Source organism: Centroberyx gerrardi, chromosome 15 (assembly GCF_048128805.1).
Source record: "Centroberyx gerrardi isolate f3 chromosome 15, fCenGer3.hap1.cur.20231027, whole genome shotgun sequence".
NCBI classification, from domain to species: Eukaryota; Metazoa; Chordata; class Actinopteri; order Beryciformes; family Berycidae; genus Centroberyx; species Centroberyx gerrardi.
Window position 1 is genome coordinate 2,196,696 of NC_136011.1, and position 23,938 is coordinate 2,220,633.

Consider the following 23,938-nt stretch of genomic DNA (forward strand, 5'->3'; position numbering starts at 1 on the left):
CAACATTTCACAAAACACATTTCACAAAAATTAACATTTCACAAAACATTTCACAAAATACAACATTTCACAAAACAAATTAACATTTCACAAAACACATTTCACAAAACAAATTAACATTTCACAAAACACAACATTTCACAAAACACATTTCACAAAAATTAACATTTCACAAAACACATTCCACAAAACATTAACATTTCACAAAACAACATTTCACAAAACACATTTCACAAAAATTAACATTTCACAAAACACATTCCACAAAACAAATTAACATTTCACAAAACACAACATTTCACAAAACACAACATTTCACAAAACAAATTCACATTTCACAAAACACAACAACATTTCACAAAACAAATTCACATTTCACAAAACAACTTTTCACAAAACACATTTCACAAAACAACAAATTAACATTTCACAAAACAAATTAACATTTCACAAAACACAACATTTCACAAAACAAATTAACATTTCACAAAACACATTTCACAAAACACAACAACATTTCACAAAACACAACGCCAAAAGAGAAAACAATTCAACATTTCACAGAAAACGGAAAAGGTAGGTCCTTTCTTTGTTGTTACTGATTGGATGTATTCGTTGTCACTCAAGGTAACAGGAAGTGGGACCAGAGCAATGGCTCTGAGAGATGCGTTCCGCTGGTTCAAATGAACAGAAAATAACGGTGTTTAGCCTTCAAAATAAAAGCGCAATATTTTAAACATGTATAAATACTGTTTTAAACCAATTACTTTGTATTTAATCGTCAAATTCAATAAGTGAACACCTATATTAATGTTTGATGTCAAAATAATAATGAAAAATGCCTTATTATGTGCCATTGTTAACTATAAATGCTGTATGTATTACACTTTTTGATATTTCTGACTGGACACTGTACAGTTTAGAGTAACTGCACAAGTTCTATGTCAAAACAGTCCTGCAGATGTGTACTTTCACTACACACCAACATTTAGGCCCAAGCTGTTTTAGAAAAGTCATGACAGGCCCTCAAAGTCAGCCATACTCTAACACTGTGACATTTGTAGAAAAAAGTATCTAAGACACACATTTGAAACACACACAATAGTCTCAAGTCAAGTCTTTTTCACACTGTAAAATCTTTTTTTTTACAGTTTTCAATTTTACTGGTTTCAATGGCAGGTGTGACTGAAAAAAAGAAATGGGACAAATTAGATATAAATTTATAAATAATAAATACACAGCTTGGACCTAAATGATAGTGTGTAGAGAAAGTACAGGTCTACAGGAGTGTTTTGACATAGAACTTGTGCAGTTACAATGAAAGATAAACTGTACAGTGTCCAACTTAGTCAGAAAATGTCACAGTTTTACAGTATGGCTGACTTTGAGGGCCTGTCATGACTTTTCTAAAACAGCTTGGACCTAAATGTTGGTGTGTAGTGAAAGTACACATCTGCAGGACTGTTTTGACATAGAACTTGTGAAGTTACTCTAAACTGTACAGTGTCCAGTCAGAAATATCAAAAAGTATAATACATACAGCATTTATAGTTAACAATGGCACATAATATGGCATTTTTCATTATTATTTTGACATCAAACATTAATATGGGTGTTCACTTATTGAATTTGACAATTAAATACAAAGTAATTGGTTTAAAACAGTATTTATACTTGTTTAAAATATCACGCCGTTATTTAGACACATTTCTTGAAATTATGCTCCATTTCCCAAAACTCTAAACACAAATGCATAACTGCACACTCACCTTCACAAACTTCAAACTTCCATGTCAAAACCAAACTCTCCACTGAAAACCATGTAATCTTACATCTAAACCAAACTTTGCCTTCAGACATCACACAAAAGCCATCAAATACACATACACTACAAAATAGCCATTACACACTACCGTAAAAACCTGTTACTGCAATGAATAATGGCGCTTATGGTTTTCCCCCAGAACAACCTCTTTACATGATGAACACAATATAAAGACACAACACATGTATACATTTTCAAAATTTTTAATTCCTCAATGTACTGGAGTAAAATAAACTGAAATTGAGTGAAAAAGTAAATGTACTGTAAAAATATGCAACTGATAAAGAACGTAGAATACAGTAAAATGTATTTGTATAATGTATTTACCAATATAAACCAGTGAAAAAAAAAAAAAAAAAAAACAGTTTGTACATAAAAAAAGAAATCAATTTATTCTGCCTCAGCATCCCGTCTCTGGTCTGGGTCAGGCCAGAGATTCTCATCAACATCACAGGCAATATTAGCCCTAGCCAGGCAGGGGGGGAAAAAACCCCTTGGATGCCTTATCCACCCCTGGCAAGCCTCAACCGTAATATCTAAACAAGCCTCCTCCATGGCCTGGAGGAGGTGAACACAGATGTAGGGGTCTCGGTCATAGACCTTCCACCGCCATGCCGAAAAATACTCCTCTATGGGGTTTAGGAAGGGAGAATATGCAGGTAGAAAGATGTTGCTGAATCTTGGGTTGTTCGTGAACCAGTCACGAAGTAGAGCAGCCCGGTGGAAACTGACATTGTCCCAAATGACAACATAGCATGGCTGCTCTGGTTGTGCTGGCTCCCTCTGGTCTAGTCGGTATACATGATCTCGCAGACCATCGAGGAAAGCCAGCAGATGCATGGTGTTGTATGGACCAAGGGTGGCACGGCGGTGGAGGACCCCTCGGTGGCTGATGGCGGCACACATGGTCACATTCCCTCCTCGCTGGCCAGGGACATTCACAATGGCCCAGTGGCCAATTATGTTCCTCCCCCTTCTCCTCCTTTTGGTAAGATTAAATCCTGCTTCATCAACAAAGATGAGTTCATGAGGAGTGTCTCTGGCATCAATATCAAAGATTCTCTACAAAAGAGATGAAACAGTACAGTAAATGACTACTCTGAAACACATTGCTATAGTACACAAAAGTAGGCCATCATATAGCCTGTACTACAGTATATACTGCTGTAATACATAACTGTACTCAAATACTTGATACAGTATGAAAAACCATACTTGCACATATTCCAAGCACTGGTCTTTGACTCTATCGGAGTTCCTTTCGAAAGGAACACGATAGGCCTGTTTCATCCTCAACCTGTTCCGTCGAAGAATGCGGTCAATTGTTGAGATGCTGACTGCATCAATGCCTTGGAATATTCCCTGATCCTCAATAACTCCCCTTTGTATCTCACGCAAACAAATGATATTGTTGGCTATGACCATATTGATGATTTCCATCTCTTGCTCTTCTGAAAATAGCCGTCTTCTGCCTCCATTAGGTGGTCGTCTCTCAGTTCTGCAAAAATAGAAGTACTGATGGGATTATGTAAACCATCCATTTTACAAAATAGGAGCATACAGTAACTCCAAATTACTGTAACTGTAGGTGATATGGTACAGTAATACAATGCATTTCAGACAGCATACAGTACAATAGAGCAAACAGCTACAGTACATGTGCTGTAACAGCACAGAGCACTCCAAAGTTACAGTAGAGAGCAGTATGTAAATTACCTATTTTCCTCTCTGAAGGTCCGGATTATAGAGGCTACTGTGAAGCGGCTCAGATTCGGCTGCACTCTTTGCCCAGCTTCCCTCATTGACATCCCATGGACAAGGACATGGTCAACTAGAGTTGCACGAATCTATTTGTGCCCGTGCCCGTGCCCGTGCCCGTGCCCGTGCTCCCGTCCCGTCCCGTCCCGTCCCGTCCCGTCCCGTCCCGTCCCGTCCCGTCCCGTCCCGTCCCTCTACCTCTACCTCTACCTCTACCTCTACCTCTACCTCTACCTCTACCTCTACCTCTACCTCTACCTTCAGGTCTTTGTGGATCCATTGTTCCAAAACAAGTGAACTGACCCATGGCCCTTTTATCTATCTATCCTGAGGTTCTGATTGGTGTGTGAACAATTTTCACTCTTAGTGTTTGCACCTGGGGAATTGTGTGTTAATTGGGTTCAAGCTGTGATGACTTGAGTTAATGATATTGAATGCCAGTGCTTTCTAAATGAGCACATGGTGCAGCCAGTGATATATGAAGGGATTTGTGTGTAGAGTTTTTCACAAAAAGTTCAACAAATCTGAATCATGTGTGGAAACAGGGGAATAGTGTTTATAGTTTTGGGAAATGGGTCTGTCTTTTGGTAGATGGCGTCATGGTTTGGGATGTTTAGTTAATAGGCCCAGTTATAGTGTGTAAGCGATCGAGAAAAACTGTAATTTGTTTTTTGAAATGTTGTTGTGTTTTGTGAAACGTTAATTTGTTTTGTGAAATGTTAATTTGTTTTTTGAAATGTTGTTGTGTTTTATGAAATGTTCATTTGTTTTGTGAAATGTTGTTGTGTTTTGTGAAATGTCGTGTTTTGTTAAATGTCGTTGTGTTTTGCTAAATGTCGTTGTGTTTTGTGAAATGTCGTTGTGTTTTGTGACATGTTGTTGTGTTTTGTTAAATGTCGTTGTGTTTTGTGACATGTTGTTGTGTTTTGTTAAATGTCGTTGTGTTTTGTGACATGTTGTTGTGTTTTGTTAAATGTCGTTGTGTTTTGTGAAATGTTGTGTTTTGACCCTCAGGGCCACCGTAGTGATCACCCCTGTTGAGCTCTGGGAGGAGCAACAAGCACACACCTGCTGTCTGAGGGAGGGGTCGCATTAACCGAATATTTTCCGTCATTGACAAAACATTTTTGACAATGACGGAAAAATCTGAAGGTACACTGAGGGCGATCTACCCTAACGTTAAGTAATTCACACGCAACACTGTCAATAACCACATGTAGACCACCTGTAGTAGACCCCCCTGTCCAGTTGGTGGCGAGTGTGCATATTAATTAGCTATTGTTTACTGTAGAAGGAGCGCATGCTGCGGGATTTCCTCCCGGTGAAGCGAGTGCTTGCAGGATCGGGAAATCCCACGTTCAGAGAGTCTTGCCGACTTCTGATCACTTCCCTGGGAGAAATGTTCCCCGACTTCAAAACTCTGGCTGAAGTGGTGCTGGTTATTCCAGTCTCCAGTGTGGCAGCAGAGCGCGGGTTCAGCCTTCAGAACAAAATTAAAACGGCCATGAGAAGCTGTCTGTCCGAGGCAAAGACGCAAAACCTAATGACAATCGCCTCTGCAGCAATCTCTCTTGATGCGTTTGATTACGCTCAAGCGAGCACCCAGTTTAAGTCCATGCAGACCAGGAGGAAGGTTTGAGTTCAGGCTAGGCTACAGCAGGTCAATTGAGTTCAATTTAATTTCTTGTAAATGGTTTGTTCATATTTTAATTGTAATTGTCTAATTCTGTAAAATTGCATCGTTCATATTTGCCTGTTTAGGACGGTCGGTGTCTCCGTTTGTTCATCTTTTCTCTCTTACTAGTGCAGTGCCCGTTCGCGCCGCTGCTGCACAGAGCGCTGTTTGCTTGTTTATTCAAAGTTTATTAATATTGAACGTGTCGCGTGTCCAAATTGCACCAAATCTGACACTGCACGTCCTTGGGTCCCCAGCAATACACCCGCCAAGTGTGAAGTAGATCGGACGAACGGTTCTCGAGATATGCAAAGGACAGACAGACAGACAGAGATTCCTTGCTTTATAGTAGCCTATGATAAATGCATAATCTAAGTTTGTTCTTCTGTATATTAAATGTTATTGTGATCGATTGTTTTTGAAAATTAAATGCTATTAAATAGGCTATGTCTCATTATCATTAAAAAAATGAAAATGAAAATGATGGGTAATAATAGATTATGATGGAATTTTTACGACCCTGTCCGTCAAAATGACGGACAACGAGAAAGTCTAACGCAACCACTGGTCTGAGGTCAGCCAGACACAGGTGTGCTCAATCTGCCTTTGAGCCTGAGCTCTCTGATAACTAGGAGGGGAAACCATTGTTCCGTTTTGCTCTGCCACCAACCAGACTGGCCTTCCCTTTGTGCTCGCTAAGTGCGTCTAAAGTGAGTGATATATGAAGTTTATTGCTTAATCTTTAGCTTATTGGGTTATTATTTCATTCCTTATCAGTTTGATTATATAATGTGTTTGTATATTTCCATTTATGGCTAATTCCAGTGTTCAGCTGATGTATTGTTTGTGTATGTTTGGAAATCAGTCTAATTCCATTCAATGCCAACTGAGACTTTGAGTTTAATTATGTATTTGTGTTAAGTTGAGAAATACGTGACTGTTTCTAAATGCCATATGGATTTCTCTGTTTGTGTGCTCTATACAGAACCCACCACTTAATGACATTAAAGGGAATGACCAAGCCACAATAAATCTCCTTTTTGTGGAATCTGCCATCTCCTCTCCCTAATTCCAGTGCCTCATATCCACCACTGAATGTTCCTAGGCTCCAGCCCTCTCCAATTAGGTCACACCTAAAACAGTCATATTTGCATTTGGAACGACATTCGTAGTCAAATATGAAGGTGGGTTGACTTCCAGGCATGTATTGTTTGTTTGGCGGTATGTGTTTTGTTGCTGTTCAATTATTTTAACTTAAAAAAAGAAGAAGTCTAAGTTCGTTTTTTAAGCTAACGTCACATCAGCAGCAGACTGTCATCATGGTAATGGCGTACAAGGCAGTGACGTTGGTTGTGAGTTTTATGAATGTAAGTGCAGTGTTTACTGATGCTTTGACAATCACCTGGGCAATATATCGATGTAATATCAATATGGTGATATGAGACTAGATATGGTCTGGGATTTGTTATGGTAATATGGTGATATAGCTTAAATATTGCCTTTTCCTGCCCTTAAAGGCTGCATTACAGTAAAGTGATCAATTTTTATGAATTTATTAAACTGAGTTGAGTGAAATTAATAATGCATCTCTACCAGTTTGTTCATCATATCCACATTACTAATGATTATTTCTCAGAATTTTCTTCTGTGTAAATATCTTATGGAAAAACCAGTAGTCATTCACAATATAGAGGCATTTGTTCACAAATATTGTGATATTTGATTTGGCCTGTATATCACCCAGCTCTTGTGCATGTGTGTGTGTGTGTGTGTGTGTGTGTGTGTATAAATAACAATGAATATAATGTACCCATTCTCTCTTTTGCGTTACAGGTCGGGGTGGCTGAGACTACAGCACTCTCTCTCGCTCTCTCAAAGGTGCCCAAAATGAAAATATTTAATTGATGTTGTTGTGTTCGGTGAATTATTGTTATTATTACTACTGTTAATGAGAGTTTCCTTTTTGTTTTTCTCAAGGCAGGGGAAGCCAACAAGCTGGTGAGGAAGGCCAGCTCTGTGGTGGGACTCAAGCTGGACAATCTGGAGGCAGTGGCAGAGAGGAAGCTGAGAGGAAAGATCAACTTCATCCCGGAGAACCTCTCTCACCCTCTCACCCTCTCTACGACGAGCCGAGGCTGAGGAGCAGCTTCAGCCACAGGCTCCTCCCCCCACGCTGTGGCGGAGTGCCTCAGGCGTCCCTTTTTGTCAGCGGCCATCAGACTGTTCAACACCATCAGCGACCACTGTGCCAGCCAGCCCGTGACGACCGGCCCCACAGCCCCTGCCCCGCCCCACCCCACCCCCTCACCCTAACCCGCACAATAACTTGATCTGCACTATGTCACACATGACTGATATGCACCGCTTGACTACATCCATGGAGTTTGACTGTATCCCTGGAGTTTTCATTACACTGGGCTTAATGCTCAACACCACTTTGGACATTGTAAATGCAAAAATTTACTTCACCCGTTGTGGGTCAAAATGACTAAGCAAGGTTCAAAAGTCTTCTGTGGATTCTTTATTCAGACATGCATGGTTCAGTTCAGTGTTCCAAACAAGCAACAAAGAAGTGACAAAGAACGGAGTTCAGGATCCACTTATATAGGTTAAAGTAAACAAAACTATAAATCTTGGCCCATAGCCAAACCTACTTGGCTCAAAACCAACCCACTAGTTCAGACTTTTAACTGCATGTCCACCTATAGAATCACTCAAAACCACACATAACCATATATAGTGATCATGCATGCATTCAAGCACTGATTACATCATTATAGTAAGCAGGACAAAAGACACTCCACTTTCCAGGACAAAGGAAAGCAAGAACAGAGTGTACTATCCATATAAAAAAGCACAATATTAATTTTATTTCTTACATTCCTCCCTTTTGTCACAAGGTGACAACTAAGATTAAAATAAAATAACACCAGATACATCCTACTCTATGTATACTTCACTTAAACAGTGAGGAAAACATCTCTTCTAAGAGTTACAAACAAGCTTCAATCAACACGAATAAAAACCAGAAATAAAGGAAAACAAAAAAGGAATAAAAAAAACCCTCGTCTTCAACCCATGAGCTTTACACTCAGTAGAGGGCTACCACTCTGGAGAGGTTTACTAGCACATTCGATGCAGAGTGGTTTCCCCTCGTTCATCTAAGAGCTGCTTCGTCGTTGTCACTATCATCCTAGAAGACAGATGCATTTTGCAAAATGGGAGAGACAGGGAAAAAGAACAGCAGCTTTAGCTGCAGCATCAGCAACAGCATTTCCCTATGAAACTGGATCAACACCACTTGTATGAGCCTGACAATTACAAACAGCATGAAAATTATGACACATTGAAAGCATACTGAGAGTCTGCATAGACCATGATATCTTCTCCAGCACCTAGAATAAAAGCACGAGTTACGGCAAAGAGTTCTGCTGCTTGCGCAGAAAGATGTCCTGTTGAACCCTCTACAAAGAAAACAAAGTCAGGGTTAGTCAGTGGTATGTTAAACAAGGCATCACAAAGTTTGGTAGCAATGTCAACCACTTGCAAACAGCAGTGGGGTTCACTTTCCTCTGCTGTAGGAAGAAGTATGGAAGGGTTAAGGACAGTACAACACTTCAAAGTAACATAAGACATAATAAGTAGAACATTCTCCCAATGCAGCATCTTCGCAGGAGTCAGGTAAGCAGTCTTAGCCTAAAGGATGAGAGAATGAACAGCATATGGAACATGTACAGTTAAGGGACACATAGCAACAAGGTCAGCAGTTGCAAGGACAGCTTCAGTAGCTGCAGCAACAGACCTTAGGCACGAGACCATTGCTCTCTCAGTTGTAGACAGATGTTTAGAAAAATAACCAACAAGGCGTTGCTTGTCACCATGGGACTGAGTCAAAACAGCTGACATAAACCCATCTCGTTCAGAGACAAACAGATTAAAGGGTTTACTATGGTCAGGGAGTCCTAAACAGGGAAAATTAGAAAGAGCTAATTTCAAGTTAGTAAATGCTTTGTCAGCTTCAGTAGTCCAAGTCAGGAAGTCAGTCATGGCCAAATGTTTACCACTGTGCACGATGTCATACAGTGGTTGAGATATCTCTGCATAGTCACGTATCCATGGGCGGCAGTAGCCTACAAGACCCCAAAACAACATAATTTGCTGTTTTATTTGAGGTTTTGGTACCTCCAAAATTGCTGTAACGCATTCGGGACCGAGTTTACGACCTTCAGGTGTGACTATATGTCCTAGATAACGTACGGACTGTAAAACCAGCTGGATTTTGGTTTTGAGACCTTGTGTCCGTTCTCTGCTAAGTAACAGAGAATGGAGACAGTGTCTGTTTTGCAGGCCTGCTCAGAAATGGAACACAACAACAAATCATCCACATGCTGTATCAATGTACTACCACAAGGAACCTCCCAACCTGAGAGGTTCTCAGCTACAGCCAAAGCAAACAAAGTGGGGCTGCTTGAGAAACCCTGAGGCATACGAGTCCATGTGTAGCACTTACCATTGAAAGTGAAAGCAAACCAGAACTGGAAGTTAAGATGCACAGGAATGCTGAAAAAAGCATTAGCCAAATCAATCACAGTAAACCAACAAGAATCAGATGGGACCTGAGACATTAAAGTTACCACATTTGGTACTGTGGGCGCTGGATGTTGCACAGCGTCATTTACAGCTCTCAAATCCTGAACAGGTCTCCAACCACCATTAGGCTTCCTAATGGGCAGAAGAGGGGTATTACAAAGAGAATGAGGATGCTCCACGATGGCACCTTGTTTTTTCAGTGACTCAATATCAGGAGCAATTCCCTCCACAGCCTCTAGGCTGAGGGGATATTGCCTCTTACATGGTCTGAAAGAGGATTTAGGTTTTACCACTACAGGTGTTGCAGTTTCCTACAACCAAAATCAAAACCGCTAGTAGCCCATAGTATAGGCGGAACCTTGGAAATCATATTTTCTTCTTCAGTTGTTAAAGGCATATGAACAAAAGAGGTGGTGTCTGGTTCTTGGTGAAGAAGAACATCCTCATCTACATGCTCTTGAGATCCTAAAAATAACCCTCATATGTTGTCATAGTAAAAATACCTAGCATCTTAGAAGAGAGAATGATACCTTCCGGACTGCAGTACATATTTATTCCCAAAGCACACATGAGATCACGCCCTAACAAATTCACTGAACAAAAATCTGTCAGTAAGAAAGGATGATCTCCTTAATATTCACCATAAGTGACAGAAAATGGTTCAGAAATCGGTTCTAACACTGGGACTCCTAATGAGCCAACTGTTTTAAGAAATTTTGTTGATTTTGGGCGCATTTGGGAGTAATTTGGACTGCACAACGGAAACATCAGCACCAGAATCAACCCAAAAAAAAAAAGGGCACCACTACATTTCCTACTTTCAAACTTACTTTAGCTGCTTTCTGTTTCCTTGGGTCTAATTTAGTATACTGACCTTGAGTTATAATAGGGTCAGTGTCTGCCTATCCATCTGAACTATCCTGTTCACCTATCTGACCTGTCCCCGCTATCTCCTATGGGTTAGCTGGCTGGAATCCTGGAGCATTCACAGACAGGCTTGAGGGTTGCATGTGGCCAGGATCCATCAGGTGCATTCTCACGTCTTTGTATGCCAGACCTGTGATCTGATGAACAATCACGAGCCATATGACCATACCCCCCACAGTTGAAACACTTTAGACGTTGCTGGTTGTAAAACTGTGTGGGTGGCTCTCTTCCATAGTCTCTTCCTCCACGTCCTCGTCCTCTTCCTCGTCCTCTGCGCATTTCATTGCCCCAAGTTCCCGTCTGTTGATAAAACATTAACTGTGCAGATTGGATCTTCTTACTGTGTCTTTGCTCGATGTCAGTCTGGTTCCTTTCCGCATGGAGGACATAAGCCCAGACTTCGCTGAGGGGTTTGGTTTCCCAGGCGATGCACGTAGTCATGGTCTGATTCTTCAGAGTTGGATGGAGGCCTTGTATCAACGCAGTCTTCAGCAGGTTGTTGTAGGCATCATTATCCTGGTCAACACCAGAATGGGCAGCAAACACAGATTCCATTCTAGCACGATAATCAGTAGCAGACTCACCATCATTCTGCTTGGTCCTGTAGATTTCAGGCCAACTGGTACGCAGGGAAAACGCGGTTTTCACAGCAAAGTAGAGCTCATCCACCTGGTCTCTGTATTTCTGGTAGCCTGGATCGTAGATTGTGTCCCAGCTGGCTGGCTTGATGTTCGGCCATCTTAACAGAAAACACCTGCGACATACTGCTTCCACCTCTGCCAACGTAGGATTATACATTATCAACAACTGTTTCATTGCAACCTCCCTTTTCTCACCTCCGGTTTTGTGGGGATCCAGCAGATCTTTGGAAACTTCCTTCAGCTCATCAGGTTGCCATGGCCTGTGGACCAGGACATGCGATTGCCAGAGGCCTTGACTGTTATCTGATTGTGGATTTGGATACATCATCATAGGCATCTGGTACACTGTCTCTGTCTGTAGGTTCGCTGCCATGCTACGAGTCTGTGGGACTGTGAAACAGAAGTACCAGAGGCAAAACCTACATTTGAAGGAGGAGTTAAAAACCCGAATGAAGCCTCCTTCTCCTTGAGCTCAGACCCTCCCACAGTTTGTAGTGATGGATAAACATTAGATGGTTGAGGTGGAGCCTGAGATGTAGGAGGGGCTGAAACTGCCTTCTTCAGAACCGCCCCCTCATCTTCATCATCCTCTTCGTCACTCTCGTCATCACGCATTCCTGAAGGTGGAGCTATGCGAGAAAGAGCATAGGGGGGAGGCAGATCCCTCTCTCTGTCCCTGAGTTTCTTCATCTTTTTCTTTCTTCTAACCCTTTCTTCTGTTTCCTTACATATCTCTGCTGTTCCTTTTGAGAGCATTATATTAGCTGCGGACTTTACTGCCTTAGCCTCTGCTTCTCGCTCCCACTTTTGGAAAGCATGCCAATTTACCTTCTTTTTACTCTCCTCACTCAATTTCTTCAATCTTTTCCTGCTCTTCTTTTTCTTCTAGCATAACCCTACATCTAGTTAAACAGTTTACGCTCAGAGTGCCTCTTATGGGAAAAACACCTTCAGTAACGTAGTGCCAAAACGGAACATCCTCAACCACGCTTTTTCCCCATTTTTCTTCTATCACTTTTACAGGACCTGCAAGTGGGTCTGAAAGTAGTTCTACTTTTCCTAGTGTGTTTTCCATCTCGCTCTCAGTTGTGGTTGCTTTCTTTTGTTTTTAGAAGGCCAGTGTGGCCTCTTCCCTAGACACAATTTATGATGCTGGTGTCCAGCACCGACAAGCTACCTCCCCTCTTTGCTCTCTCTGCTCTGCAACTTTACTCACTTTCTTTTTTTTTTTCTTTCTTTTTACCACTCGGACCACACAATAAAATCCCCCTTGACAAATAACTATGTCAAAAGTATTTTACACTAAATATCACAATAAGTATCTATTTTCTAAATTTTATAGGCGATGACTCCTCTATACCCGCTATGATAAACATATATCATTATTATTATTATTATTCCAACATACACTATTAATTTCGGTACCTTGACAACCACTTCACCCTACTCTATTACACACCCATCGCTCATTCACAACTTCATTCACACAATGCCAATGAAATGAACCATGATATCAGCCAGGTAGTTTGTACGACACTTTCGTTCAGAGCAACGTACCCTTTGTGTGGATAAATACCCACAGGACACTGATATCACCGCTTCATTCCCATCCACTCACAGTATATCACAAACAATATCTCCCCTTAAAAACTTTTTTTTTCCTCCTTTTTTTTCTTTTCTTTTTTCACTTAGGATCCCTTTCTACCCCCTGGGCTATTTCTCTTTCTACCCCCTGGGCTTTGTCCCTGACAATCTTCCTTATCTAATAACGGCAACCTCCCTGAGGCCTAACTATCCTCCCTGAGCTAAAATTTTACGCCCCCATTAACTACCTAGGTTTTTTCTTTTCTCTTACTTGTTGCAACTATGAGAATACCTCCCTGAGGAAAAATGTTTTACTCCCTCCCTGAGGAAGAGAAAAAAAATTCACAGAAACTCACCACTTGCTCTTTAAAATAGATGGACGACCCACTGAACGCCACCCGTGCCTGACTTTGGGCGGGATCCAGACCTCCTTTGCTGGAGCGGAACTATCCCTGAGTCTCCTAGAGACTCCTGCCGGCAGTTGACCCTCAGTCTAGCCCCAGGCGTCGCTCAGTGCTGTGTCCATCCCATCCTCGTCGCCAAACTGTAAATGCAAAAATTTACTTCACCCGTTGTGGGTCAAAATGACTAAGCAAGGTTCAAAAGTCTTCTGTGGATTCTTTATTCAGACATGCATGGTTCAGTTCAGTGTTCCAAACAAGCAACAAAGAAGTGACAAAGAACGGAGTTCAGGATCCACTTATATAGGTTAAAGTAAACAAAACTATAAATCTTGGCCCATAGCCAAACCTACTTGGCTCAAAACCAACCCACTAGTTCAGACTTTTAACTGCATGTCCACCTATAGAATCACTCAAAACCACACATAACCATATATAGTGATCATGCATGCATTCAAGCACTGATTACATCATTATAGTAAGCAGGACAAAAGACACTCCACTTTCCAGGACAAAGGAAAGCAAGAACAGAGTGTACTATCCATATAAAAAAGCACAATATTAATTTTATTTCTTACAACATTTTCAGACACTCTTTTAGACACATCAAACACTTTTTTAATAGTTTCATATTGTTAATCTTCATAAGTTTTATAGTGTTATATTTATCTATATTGCCTTTATTTTTTCAGCACCACAAACTTACACAGGAGTTTTTTTATCACACTGAACGTACCACTTTAGACACTTGAGACACTTTGTAATAGTTTTATATTGTTTATCTTCATACTTTTTATAGTGCTATATTTATCTATATTGCCTTATATCTTTTCTGCACTATTTTTTATTTTTATTTACCTTACTTTTATTACTTTATACTTTCCTGTACTTTGTTCTGTCATTGTACATAGGATCAATAAAGTGCAATCTTAATCTTAAAGGGAGTATTTTAAGCATCCTTGAGTATTTAGAAATTATTAGAAATTAATAATAAATATGATGTAATAATAATAATAATAATAATAGTAATAATAATAATATTAGAAATTTAGTATTTTGTTTATTTATTGCTTATTTATTTTGTGTAATTTGTTAATTATTTATTTAATGCTTTTGTAATAATGTTTATTATTAATTTGACACCTCATTATTGTATTCTTTTTTAAATTCTTAATGTATTACAGAAAAAAACATTGAATAAATTATCCTCGAATTAAATTTAATTTGGTGTTGTAATCTTTTGGTTTAGTAGTAGTAGTTGCAGCAGTAGCAATAATAGGCCTCAAACCCCCAAATAAGATGAAGTTCCTTGAGGAACCTCAGACGGTTAGGAAATGGTGCTTTGAAGCACCCAAAGTGGTTCCAGATCATGCTGGAAAAAAGGGTTCCTCAAGGAACCTGATAAACTACCCCAAGTTCCTCAGAGAACTGATGTGTTTAAAAGGGTTCCTGGAGGCTCCCAAAAGGGTTCCGCCAGTGTGGCAAACTGAGGAACCCTAAAAGGAGCCTCGAGTATCCTTTAATTTTTACTGTGTAGGCTGGTCACCAGCATGACCAGCACAAATACCAGCTTAAACCAGCACCAGCATACACCAGCAAAAACCACCAACATAGGCTGGTCACCAGCATGACCAGCAAAAAAAGTGCCCAAAACACACTCTAAGCTGGTCACCAGCAAGACCAGCAAGTTGACCAGCTTTGCTGGTCTATGCTGGTTTTTTCAGCAGGGGACAGAAAGAAATCATCATAAAATGTAACACACGTTAAAACAGGTCATTTCTGCAAGTTTGACAATGAAAAGATTCCAAAAACGTAGCTTATTTTCTTTATTGTGGCTTTTGAAAAATAACTGCTCCCTTTCAAGTGCCCAAGTCAAACTGAGAATGGCCTGCCTCCTCTTCTTTGTGATTAGCTGTCTTTTAGAACCAATCACGAGACAAGGTGCCCTCAGAACGTTTTTCAGTAACTAAAAGTCACATGAGTGTCTTTTGGACTCTGATTCTCTGCTCGCCGTTCTGGTACTTTTGACTGTTTTTTGCCTTCGTCCTTTTGACATTCTGCCTGTACGTGGTTCTGAGTTTGCCTGCAAATTTGGATCTGTTTTCCCTGACGTTCTTCCTGTGTGACCCTTTGCCTGTCTGTGATCAAGAGTTTCCCTGCTGCCTTCATTAAAGTTGCTCTGTGGAATATCTACCTCCGTCTAAGTGTCTGCTATTGAGTCCAAGCCTGAGCCCTGACAGTAAGCAGTCTTAAGGGTGCACCAAATTTGTATACAAAATCAAGAATGGTGGTGACCTCCTCTGACTTATACCTTTTTAGAAGGTGGGCACATTTTGTTAAATAATCAGAAAGAACCATTACGCAAATGTACTGGTTATTGACCAGGTCCATCCCCACAAGCTCAAATGGCTCTGTGATCTGAAAGAGCATGAGGTATGACTCTATATTGAGTGTTGACAAGAACACTTAACCACAATGTCTTTTGGGTTGAACTGATTTTTTTCCCTGAGGTTTGCCCACTTGGACTGGCAATCTGGGTATTGAACCAAATGAAAAAAATGTCCACAGATTAATGAACATCACAGGCCTTGTGCTTCCTTACAAGTGTCACTGTATAGTGGGAACCAAAAAAGTCAATGTCACATATTGGCACATAATAAGGGCAGTTTGAAGTTATGCCAAGATTGAAGTTTTGCCTCTATGATTTAACTTCATACAATTTATCATAATCCTAAATACAGATTCCATTCTACTAGGTTTCTTTTTGTACATGTGAAAATTTGCTTCCATACCAGACCAGTAATAACAGCTGATGATGTCGTGGTGGTTTTTCTTCACACCACAGTGTGCCCCAAAATGACTGGCATGACTGGAACTCCACAAACACTGCATCTGCCTCCTCTGCAGTCAAAACCACCTTAGCCAGGTGCTCCTCTTTGCTTTGCTTTCTCCGGCAGATATAGTAAAGCTCTCCATCTGGTGAGGGTGCAGCTCATGAACTGTTGAGCGCAAATTGGACTAACACTATAATTTACAGGGTATTGTAGGTCTATATGATTATTTACCCTTGATTGTAAAGTTTGTAGCTGTTTTAATTATGTATTTTTGTTGTTGTATGTTTTTGTGGCCTTGAGTGTGCGGTTACAACCACACTTACATCTGGAGTTTTTTGCTCTAGCTTTGATGATCTTCTTGCAGTCTCCAGTACCTCCTGACCCTCACTGTATGGTCTTTTGACTTCAGAAGACTTGGATTATGCTGCACGAGATGTATGGAGTGTGTGCTGACAACCTCCCTGTGTGTTATATGGACAAACAAACTTCACCTGTTTCAACTCACATGACGGTGAGTAGATAATGACAGAATTTCCATTTTTGGGTGAACTATTCCTTTAAGTCGTAAACCTCTGTGTGATGCACCATGTTTATTGTTTACAGGAGTCTCTGGAGATGTTCTGCCTCTGACGATCTGATTGGACAGTAAAACAAAAAAATAAATAAAATAGGACGCGTTTCCATTCTAAAAAGTATGGTGGTAGTATCACCTGAGAGGTGGGTTTTATACAATTGGAACGCCAAGAACAATATTGAGGAAAAGGACTGAATAATTTGTTCAAAACCCATTTGAGTTAAATTACATCTTATAATTTCACATTTTGTTTTGAAAATTAGTCAACTTTTCTGTGGGATATCCTGTACTGGACTAGTTAATTTTGCTGCATTATAATAAATGTTACGTAAATTTCTAAAAAACATGTTACCTCAAGAAGAGACTCACTTCCTCATCAGGCATGTCATCAGCATTTTACTTGATAAATTGCATTCTCTTGGATTGGATGATATTGCTCATGGCTGGTTTTATGCATACTTATCTGACAGAACACAAGCTATTGTTACTGATGGTATCAAATCTACCTCCCTTGCTATTAGTAAAGGGGTTCCACAAGGGTCTATTCTGGGTCCCCTATTATTTACATTTTTATTGTTATTTACTTATTTTTTACTCAACAAATTAATACAGAATGTACAGAAGAGTCCAGTAGTCAGGAATATTTTTATTTTTTTCCACAATAATGAATAATGAAAGTGATTCTTAGCACTATAAGTGTATTTATAGACAGGTGGAGTTATTATGGATTTATGGAGAACCCTGTGAAGATCATATAAATTAAGCCGAGGGAGGATTAAATTAAATCAAATCAATTTACAAAATCAATTTACACCAGGTTGATACAAAAGACAATGTGCACAACATGTATCAGTAGTGAAAACTGCCACCGAGAAGACACTGTATGTGGTTGATACACATCTAACACTGGAAAAACATATCCAACACCATAATTCTAGAGTTGGTAAAAGTGTAGGAGAAATGATTATGAACAACTTTATAAACATGTTATTTAATATATTTTTTAAATACATTTTCTTCTTTCTTTAGAAAAATACACCATTTTATTTCAAATATCATAACTCAATAAGGCTACAATACAATAAGGCGTAACACAATATATCTTTGTCATAGACAATTACATAAATAGATCGGATCAAGTGTGTTATGGCTGTTAAGATCTAATTATATGAAGAATTTCATTTCAAATGCATATATCCTCCAAAATGTTAATAATCAAAATTCTCAAGGTAGCTAAAAATATTTGATTCGTTTTGTTTTTCATTCCCGCAATCATTTGGCAGAATATTTTTCAAATGGAATTTTTCCAAATTATTTTATTTTGAAATGAAACTCTTCATGTTTTACTAGTCTTACTAGAAATGTCTGTCCCTTTGTGGAATAGTCTTGTGCTACCATGAAAATGTAATGACTTTATTTTCCCCCCAGCAGTTGTATTCATGTCTACAAATGACAGGGAAGATGGCTGATCTCAGTGTTTCACAGACAAAATGCTGTTTTACTTTGACTCAACAGCAAAATTCGATACATTGGAAAAATGACAACATGATTCACATGCAAATGACAAATAAAAAACACCAAACCGCAGGGAATGCTACAAAAAGCTCTCCATAAATTAACAAATATCATGTATAATCAACTAAAAATAACTGCTAACTAACAGCACGTTTTGCTCAAGTAGACCAGTTAATTTTAATGATAATAATAATAATAATAATAATGATAATAGTATTACTGGTGAAGTCAACACTGACATAAATGGAATTACAATTTGTTGGAAACTACATACAAAAAGCAGTTAAATTGCCTGTCATCCAATCCCTTATAAGAGTCAAGTCATTGATAAGTGTAATAAGAGTAATATTGGCATCAAGTGGCATTGATACATGTGTTTGAGGATAAAACCATTGACTTTTCAAAATGGGTCAACAAGCTGATACACAGGCAATATTTGAGGCAATTCTTGTCAATCCTTCTGTTCCTTATATCCCTCTATGTTATCTATATTATCTGTGTTACATACATTTTGTCCCATTCCCTGCTGATGTCAATAATGCCCACCTACATTGTTATAGAACGTAGGGCTGCACAATAAATTGGAACAAAAAGAAATCACAATATTGACTACTGCAATTTCCAAATCCCATTCACATTTATTGCTTTGAAACACATGCACATAAATCATCACCTAAGGCCCCGTGTCCACCAAAGACCTGTGAAAAAAGCACTGGCGCTGTTCTTTCATTATTTCCTATGGAAAAGCTGCGCTTTCAGCACTTACGACCCAAAACAGGTACCTGACCTCTTTTTAGCACTGTGCGCCATGAGTGCTGAACCTGTTCTCAAGTTGAAACAATTTCAACTTTTCTGAAGCGCACCGCTCAACAACGTCACTTCAGAGTTCTACCAACCAATGAGGATGAAGCAGGGGCGGGACCAAGAGCCTGCATCCTGCCGTTTTGTAGCTAACGTTAGCTAGGCTAACGGTTATCATAGCAACAACACCCAGAGCACTCCCCGCTCCAGCGCTCACCTGACGCTGCCAAAGCGCTCAACCCAAGCGCTTCAAGTGCTCAAGAGGTTGCTTGGTGGACACGGCCCCTTAATGCCTCATTCACAATTGAATCTGTCATATTCTAGGTATATAATCTCCAACCCAATGTTGCCCCCAGTTGGTTGGAATACAGGACGAGGTACACACGTAATATGGAGGAAAGTTTAATGGTGGCTGTGTCAGATTTTCCCTGCCCTCTAGACTCTAATTCCTCTTTGAGCAGGATGCCAATTTATTTTGTTGATTTGCAAATCATTAAAAATACATTTGGAAGGGAGGTATATTATTTGTTAATCATACACAGGTGACCACCTACATAACATGATTGTCACCAAATCATCAGACATTTTTTCTGAATTTAAAATTGTCAATCTGGAGTAGAATATTGTTTTCTACTGTAAAATATTTTACTGTATTAAAAGAAAAAAGAAAAAATAGCTACGAATCCAGTCAAGAATACAACTTAAGTATAAAACAAGTATAGTCGACGCAAAAGCTGGATTTTTCCAATTGTCTCCCACAGGACTGAATAGATTCCGGCGTACCGTAACAGAATATTGAATTGTGAATGAGGCGCAAGGCCTGTTACATAGTTAACACAAGGTGCTCGTATGCTAACGCACATACCAAACTCTCTGCTTACATAGTACAAGCACGTCTACCAGCTCACTTGAGCCTGTCTGAGGTTATAAATCATTTGTCCACAAGGGGGAGCAAAGTAAGAGAAAGAGAAAGGTACAATGGTACATGTGTTTTGCCAATGTTGAACTTAGATGAAGAGAGGCATTTCTAATATTTTCAGATGTAAGCAATTGACAACCTTCTCCGTTGTATCTTCTCTGATTTGCCATGATCCACTCTGAGCTACTTAGCAAGTGGGATCAGTCAACAGGCGTTGACAGCAAGTGGGCCACTATGATGGTTAGTGTGTTTACACTGGAAACAACTAGGCCTACTTCTTCGTTTGCAGTTGTTCATGTAGCAGTCTTTTTATTTAGTGCCTTTACCTGAAACACATGACATTGCAACCTGCGTTCATCATCATGTTACAAAATTTGGACTATACATTTTGCTATGCAAAAACATAAGAAACGCCCTTTGTGTTGTTGTGCACCTTGCTTGCTTAGACTATGTTAACAGGCCAAAGGCTAAATTGTTCATGTGAGAGTGTTCATTATCATTTGCAGTGATAACACATGCTTTTTCTAACTCACCACAGTGAGTGAGAATGAGTATCACTTGACAATGATCAATAGGCAAGACACCCAAATTAAATATTATCAATATACTGTAGAACAAAGGGATTTAGGAAACAGCTTTTTGGAGAAATCTACACATGTAATTAAGTCATGCTGTCATTAAATCTATCTTTTTAATTTATGTACAATTCATATCCTTATTTTTAAATGTTAGAATAATTCCTCCCCTCTGAATGCTGATACCATAAAACCTCTGACTGAGGTATTAAACAGAAGCCAACTCTTTTTGTTCCCACTGAGATCTTACCTGCTATTGCCTACTTCTCACAAGTAAGTGTGTGTGTGTATGTGTAGGTTTGCTCTGTTTGATGAATATAAACGCTTTTTACACCTGAACTCAGACCTGCTGCTGCTGTTTAGTGTCCGATCCAAGCTTCAAGGTCTATCTTATTTGGGTGGGGTATTTGCAGGTCCTTGAAAAGTATGAAAAAGTCTTGAATTATATAAATTTATATAAAATTTCTTAAATACAGTAAAAAGAGTTTTTATTTTTTCAGCATGTAATGCAGGTTTATTTTTAATTAACATAAGTGGAAATTATGTCCCTTATCAATCAATTTCCTGTTGTCCTTTTTCTTATTCTGCCCATTTATAGTTTCACAACTTCCATTAGCTATGTTCAATTAGAAATATCGTTTTGCCAGCTTTGATTCTGTATTTTGGCTTTTAAATTGGTATTAAATCCAGTTCCAGGTAGCATTAAAAAGGTCTTAAAAAGTCTTGATTATGGCTTTCTGAAACTTGCAGATACCCTGGTTTGACTGATTGACTGAACTGCGAGACTTAACAATGACCTCATTCCGTTCTTGATCGGAAGGTTAAATGATAAGTTTGGCAATTTTGGACCTATATATAATTTGTCTCTTACATACCTGTAGTACTTGGACCCTCAGGGAATATTGACTCCCGAGTCAGCTGTTCCTGGGGCTCCCAAGTTCCCGTTGTCTCTTGCTGCTAACAATGAGTCCAAATGGGGTTTGTCAAAATATTTCTAAACAGTCTGTGTAAACGATATGGTGACCAACCAACGTACCATCTGCAAAACTAGATCATGCCACCACAGCGCACTTTCACCCCACAGCAGTCTGTGCTGCAGCAGAAAAAAATAGTTCTGCCATTTCCTGATTAGTGACAGTGTGAGTAATGGAGGAATTGTCATGAAATCAGAGCTAATTTGAATTTATGATCTTTGCAATGTTTTTATTTACTTTCAACTCCTCTGTGGAGCCTATAAATGGCTTGGAGATATTTTGACAAACCATTTGAACTCATTGTTTGCAGCAAGAGGCAACGGAGCTCGCCGTTTCACCAGCTGACAGCTGACTCCGGAGTCAATATTGTCTGCGGGTCCAAATATTCCAGGTATGTAAGAGACAAATTCCATATAGGTCGAAAATTGATGAACGTATCCTTTAAAGATTTTTATGACCTTTAACCCTTTGATCAACTAAAAATAGCAGGCTATGAATGGGTCTGGTGGAAAAGTGGACAGAAGTTAAACATATTTGGGCTGGAATTCCCTAAAATAGTCAGCGCACATTCAAAATGGTAACACCTTTGTTATTTTGTACCTTTTTTTTTTTGGACAAAAATCTGTAGCAAACATTGGTTTCTTCAAGTCCCTTTACAAAAATGTCTCTGACTAAAAGTATCTATCACTTGTCTCACAGCTCTTCTCTGATCACAAAAATGTGTGTATCTGTGTGAGACAGGCAATTTGAAAGGAAAAAACAAAACAAATGAGGAAGTGAAGCTACATGCTAGTTTGAGTGTAACATGACTGTACATAGAAAGAACCTGTTGTTGTATTGCAGAGACAACAGCTTGTAACTGGCACATAAGCAATTATCAGTAGTTAGCGGCTGTTCTATTGAGTCCACAGACGCCATTTTTAATCCATTTGCCCACAAATTATCAAATTCACTAGCCATTGATTCCTCTCATATTCACTTTCATATTGACTATCCCTTTGTTTGCAACTCTTCATACAAACATCTACACATTCTCCCGCATCTATCTTTTCTTCTCCATTCATTCCAACTTTGAACGTGCCTGCAGCTTTTCTCAGACCAAGCGTAGACAGCGAGCTCAATTTGTGCCCTGGCATGTACATCAACACACCTAAAGCCGTATTTTAAAGCTGGCTCGCATAAAATAATTGGCATGCTCTGACCAGAGACCACTAAATCGAACTTACCCTACACTCTTGTGCGGTGCAAATTTCTGTCGACAGCACTCAATGCATGGATGGTGAGAGTGGCGATAGAAGTGTTGAAAACCTGACTTGGATACATTTCCTGATCAAGAAATTTTTCAGGGCCAATCTCGGAACATTTGGGGATTAACATCCGAAAGAAAGCCCTTAGCGATGCCACTGGTACCCACATTCTCCATTTCAGAATGGACTCCTCATCCCCTTCTTCAACAGCAAGCAGAACAATCGCTAATTTTCTCTTCTCCATTTTTCTTTTCAATGTTACCCCATTTTGCTACTTCAGGTTATCTAGCTAGCGTGAATTAGATAGCTTACAAATTGTTGTCAAACTTGATGTAGCACTCCTTGCTTGCTCTTACTAGCAACGATTACAGCTAAGCTTTGTGTCTGAGCAGAAGAAAAACATATCTGATCACGGCTTAATCCTTCACCTAATCGTCATTAAAAAATGTGTGTCCTCAAAATGTATCCCATCTAAACCACATTATGACCCAGACAATAAATACCTGTCAACCTGATTCTCCTTAAGTATCAACAGTAGAGCAGGCATCAACCAATGTTCATAGTTCACACACTGCTCACAGACATGCTCGCAGCTTCACTCACACTTTTTTGATGCAAGCACCTTTTAAACACCTTCGTCTCACAAATGCTGATATATCCTGGAACAAAAAACTAACTCAAGTCACCCCTTGGTAATCTACTCTGATCCCCCGCCAAAGACACTGCAGAGGTGGCGAGGACGGAGGCGCCACTCAATGTATTCCCAGTGGATCTTATTTTCATCTTCCACCGATGTTCCTCCCCTTGATCTCTGGAGCCTCTCCCTGAGATCACGTGTCTTTCTGTGCAGCTATAGCGTCCACATGTAGCTAACCTGAGCTCTGTCCTTGCATAAGTCTAGAGAGGGCAGGCTATGCTACTCCAGGTCGCCAAAAGGGGGCCTCAGGCAGCCGAGCACCTCCCCCAGCGAGGAGAGCTTCCTGGTCCGAGCCGCCGGGGGCTTTGCGGATCCCCGGGTCTGGCCCTCGTCACCATGGCCAAGTCAGCTGTCCTGTAGGGAAAGAGCACCGTGAGCCATTTAACAACCGTTTGACATGC

General features: G+C 39.8%; 1 protein-coding gene and 1 long non-coding RNA gene across 2 annotated transcripts in view; one reads left to right on the forward strand and one right to left on the reverse strand.

Annotated features, from left to right (window-relative positions):
- The first annotated feature begins 6,267 nt into the window (after positions 1-6,267).
- On the forward strand, positions 6,268-7,686 carry LOC144542345 (uncharacterized). Its single transcript, XR_013507197.1, has 3 exons — positions 6,268-6,442; positions 7,092-7,136; positions 7,236-7,686. It is a non-coding gene; the product is annotated as an uncharacterized LOC144542345 (long non-coding RNA).
- Positions 7,687-23,756: 16,070 nt separating this feature from the next.
- Positions 23,757-23,938, reverse strand: part of rasgrp3 (RAS guanyl releasing protein 3 (calcium and DAG-regulated)) — a 55,434-nt gene continuing 55,252 nt past the window's right edge. Inside the window, exon 17 of the mRNA XM_071896989.2 lies at positions 23,757-23,858. Coding sequence (XP_071753090.1) covers positions 23,757-23,858 — 102 coding nt within the window. The remainder of the gene's footprint in view (positions 23,859-23,938) is intronic.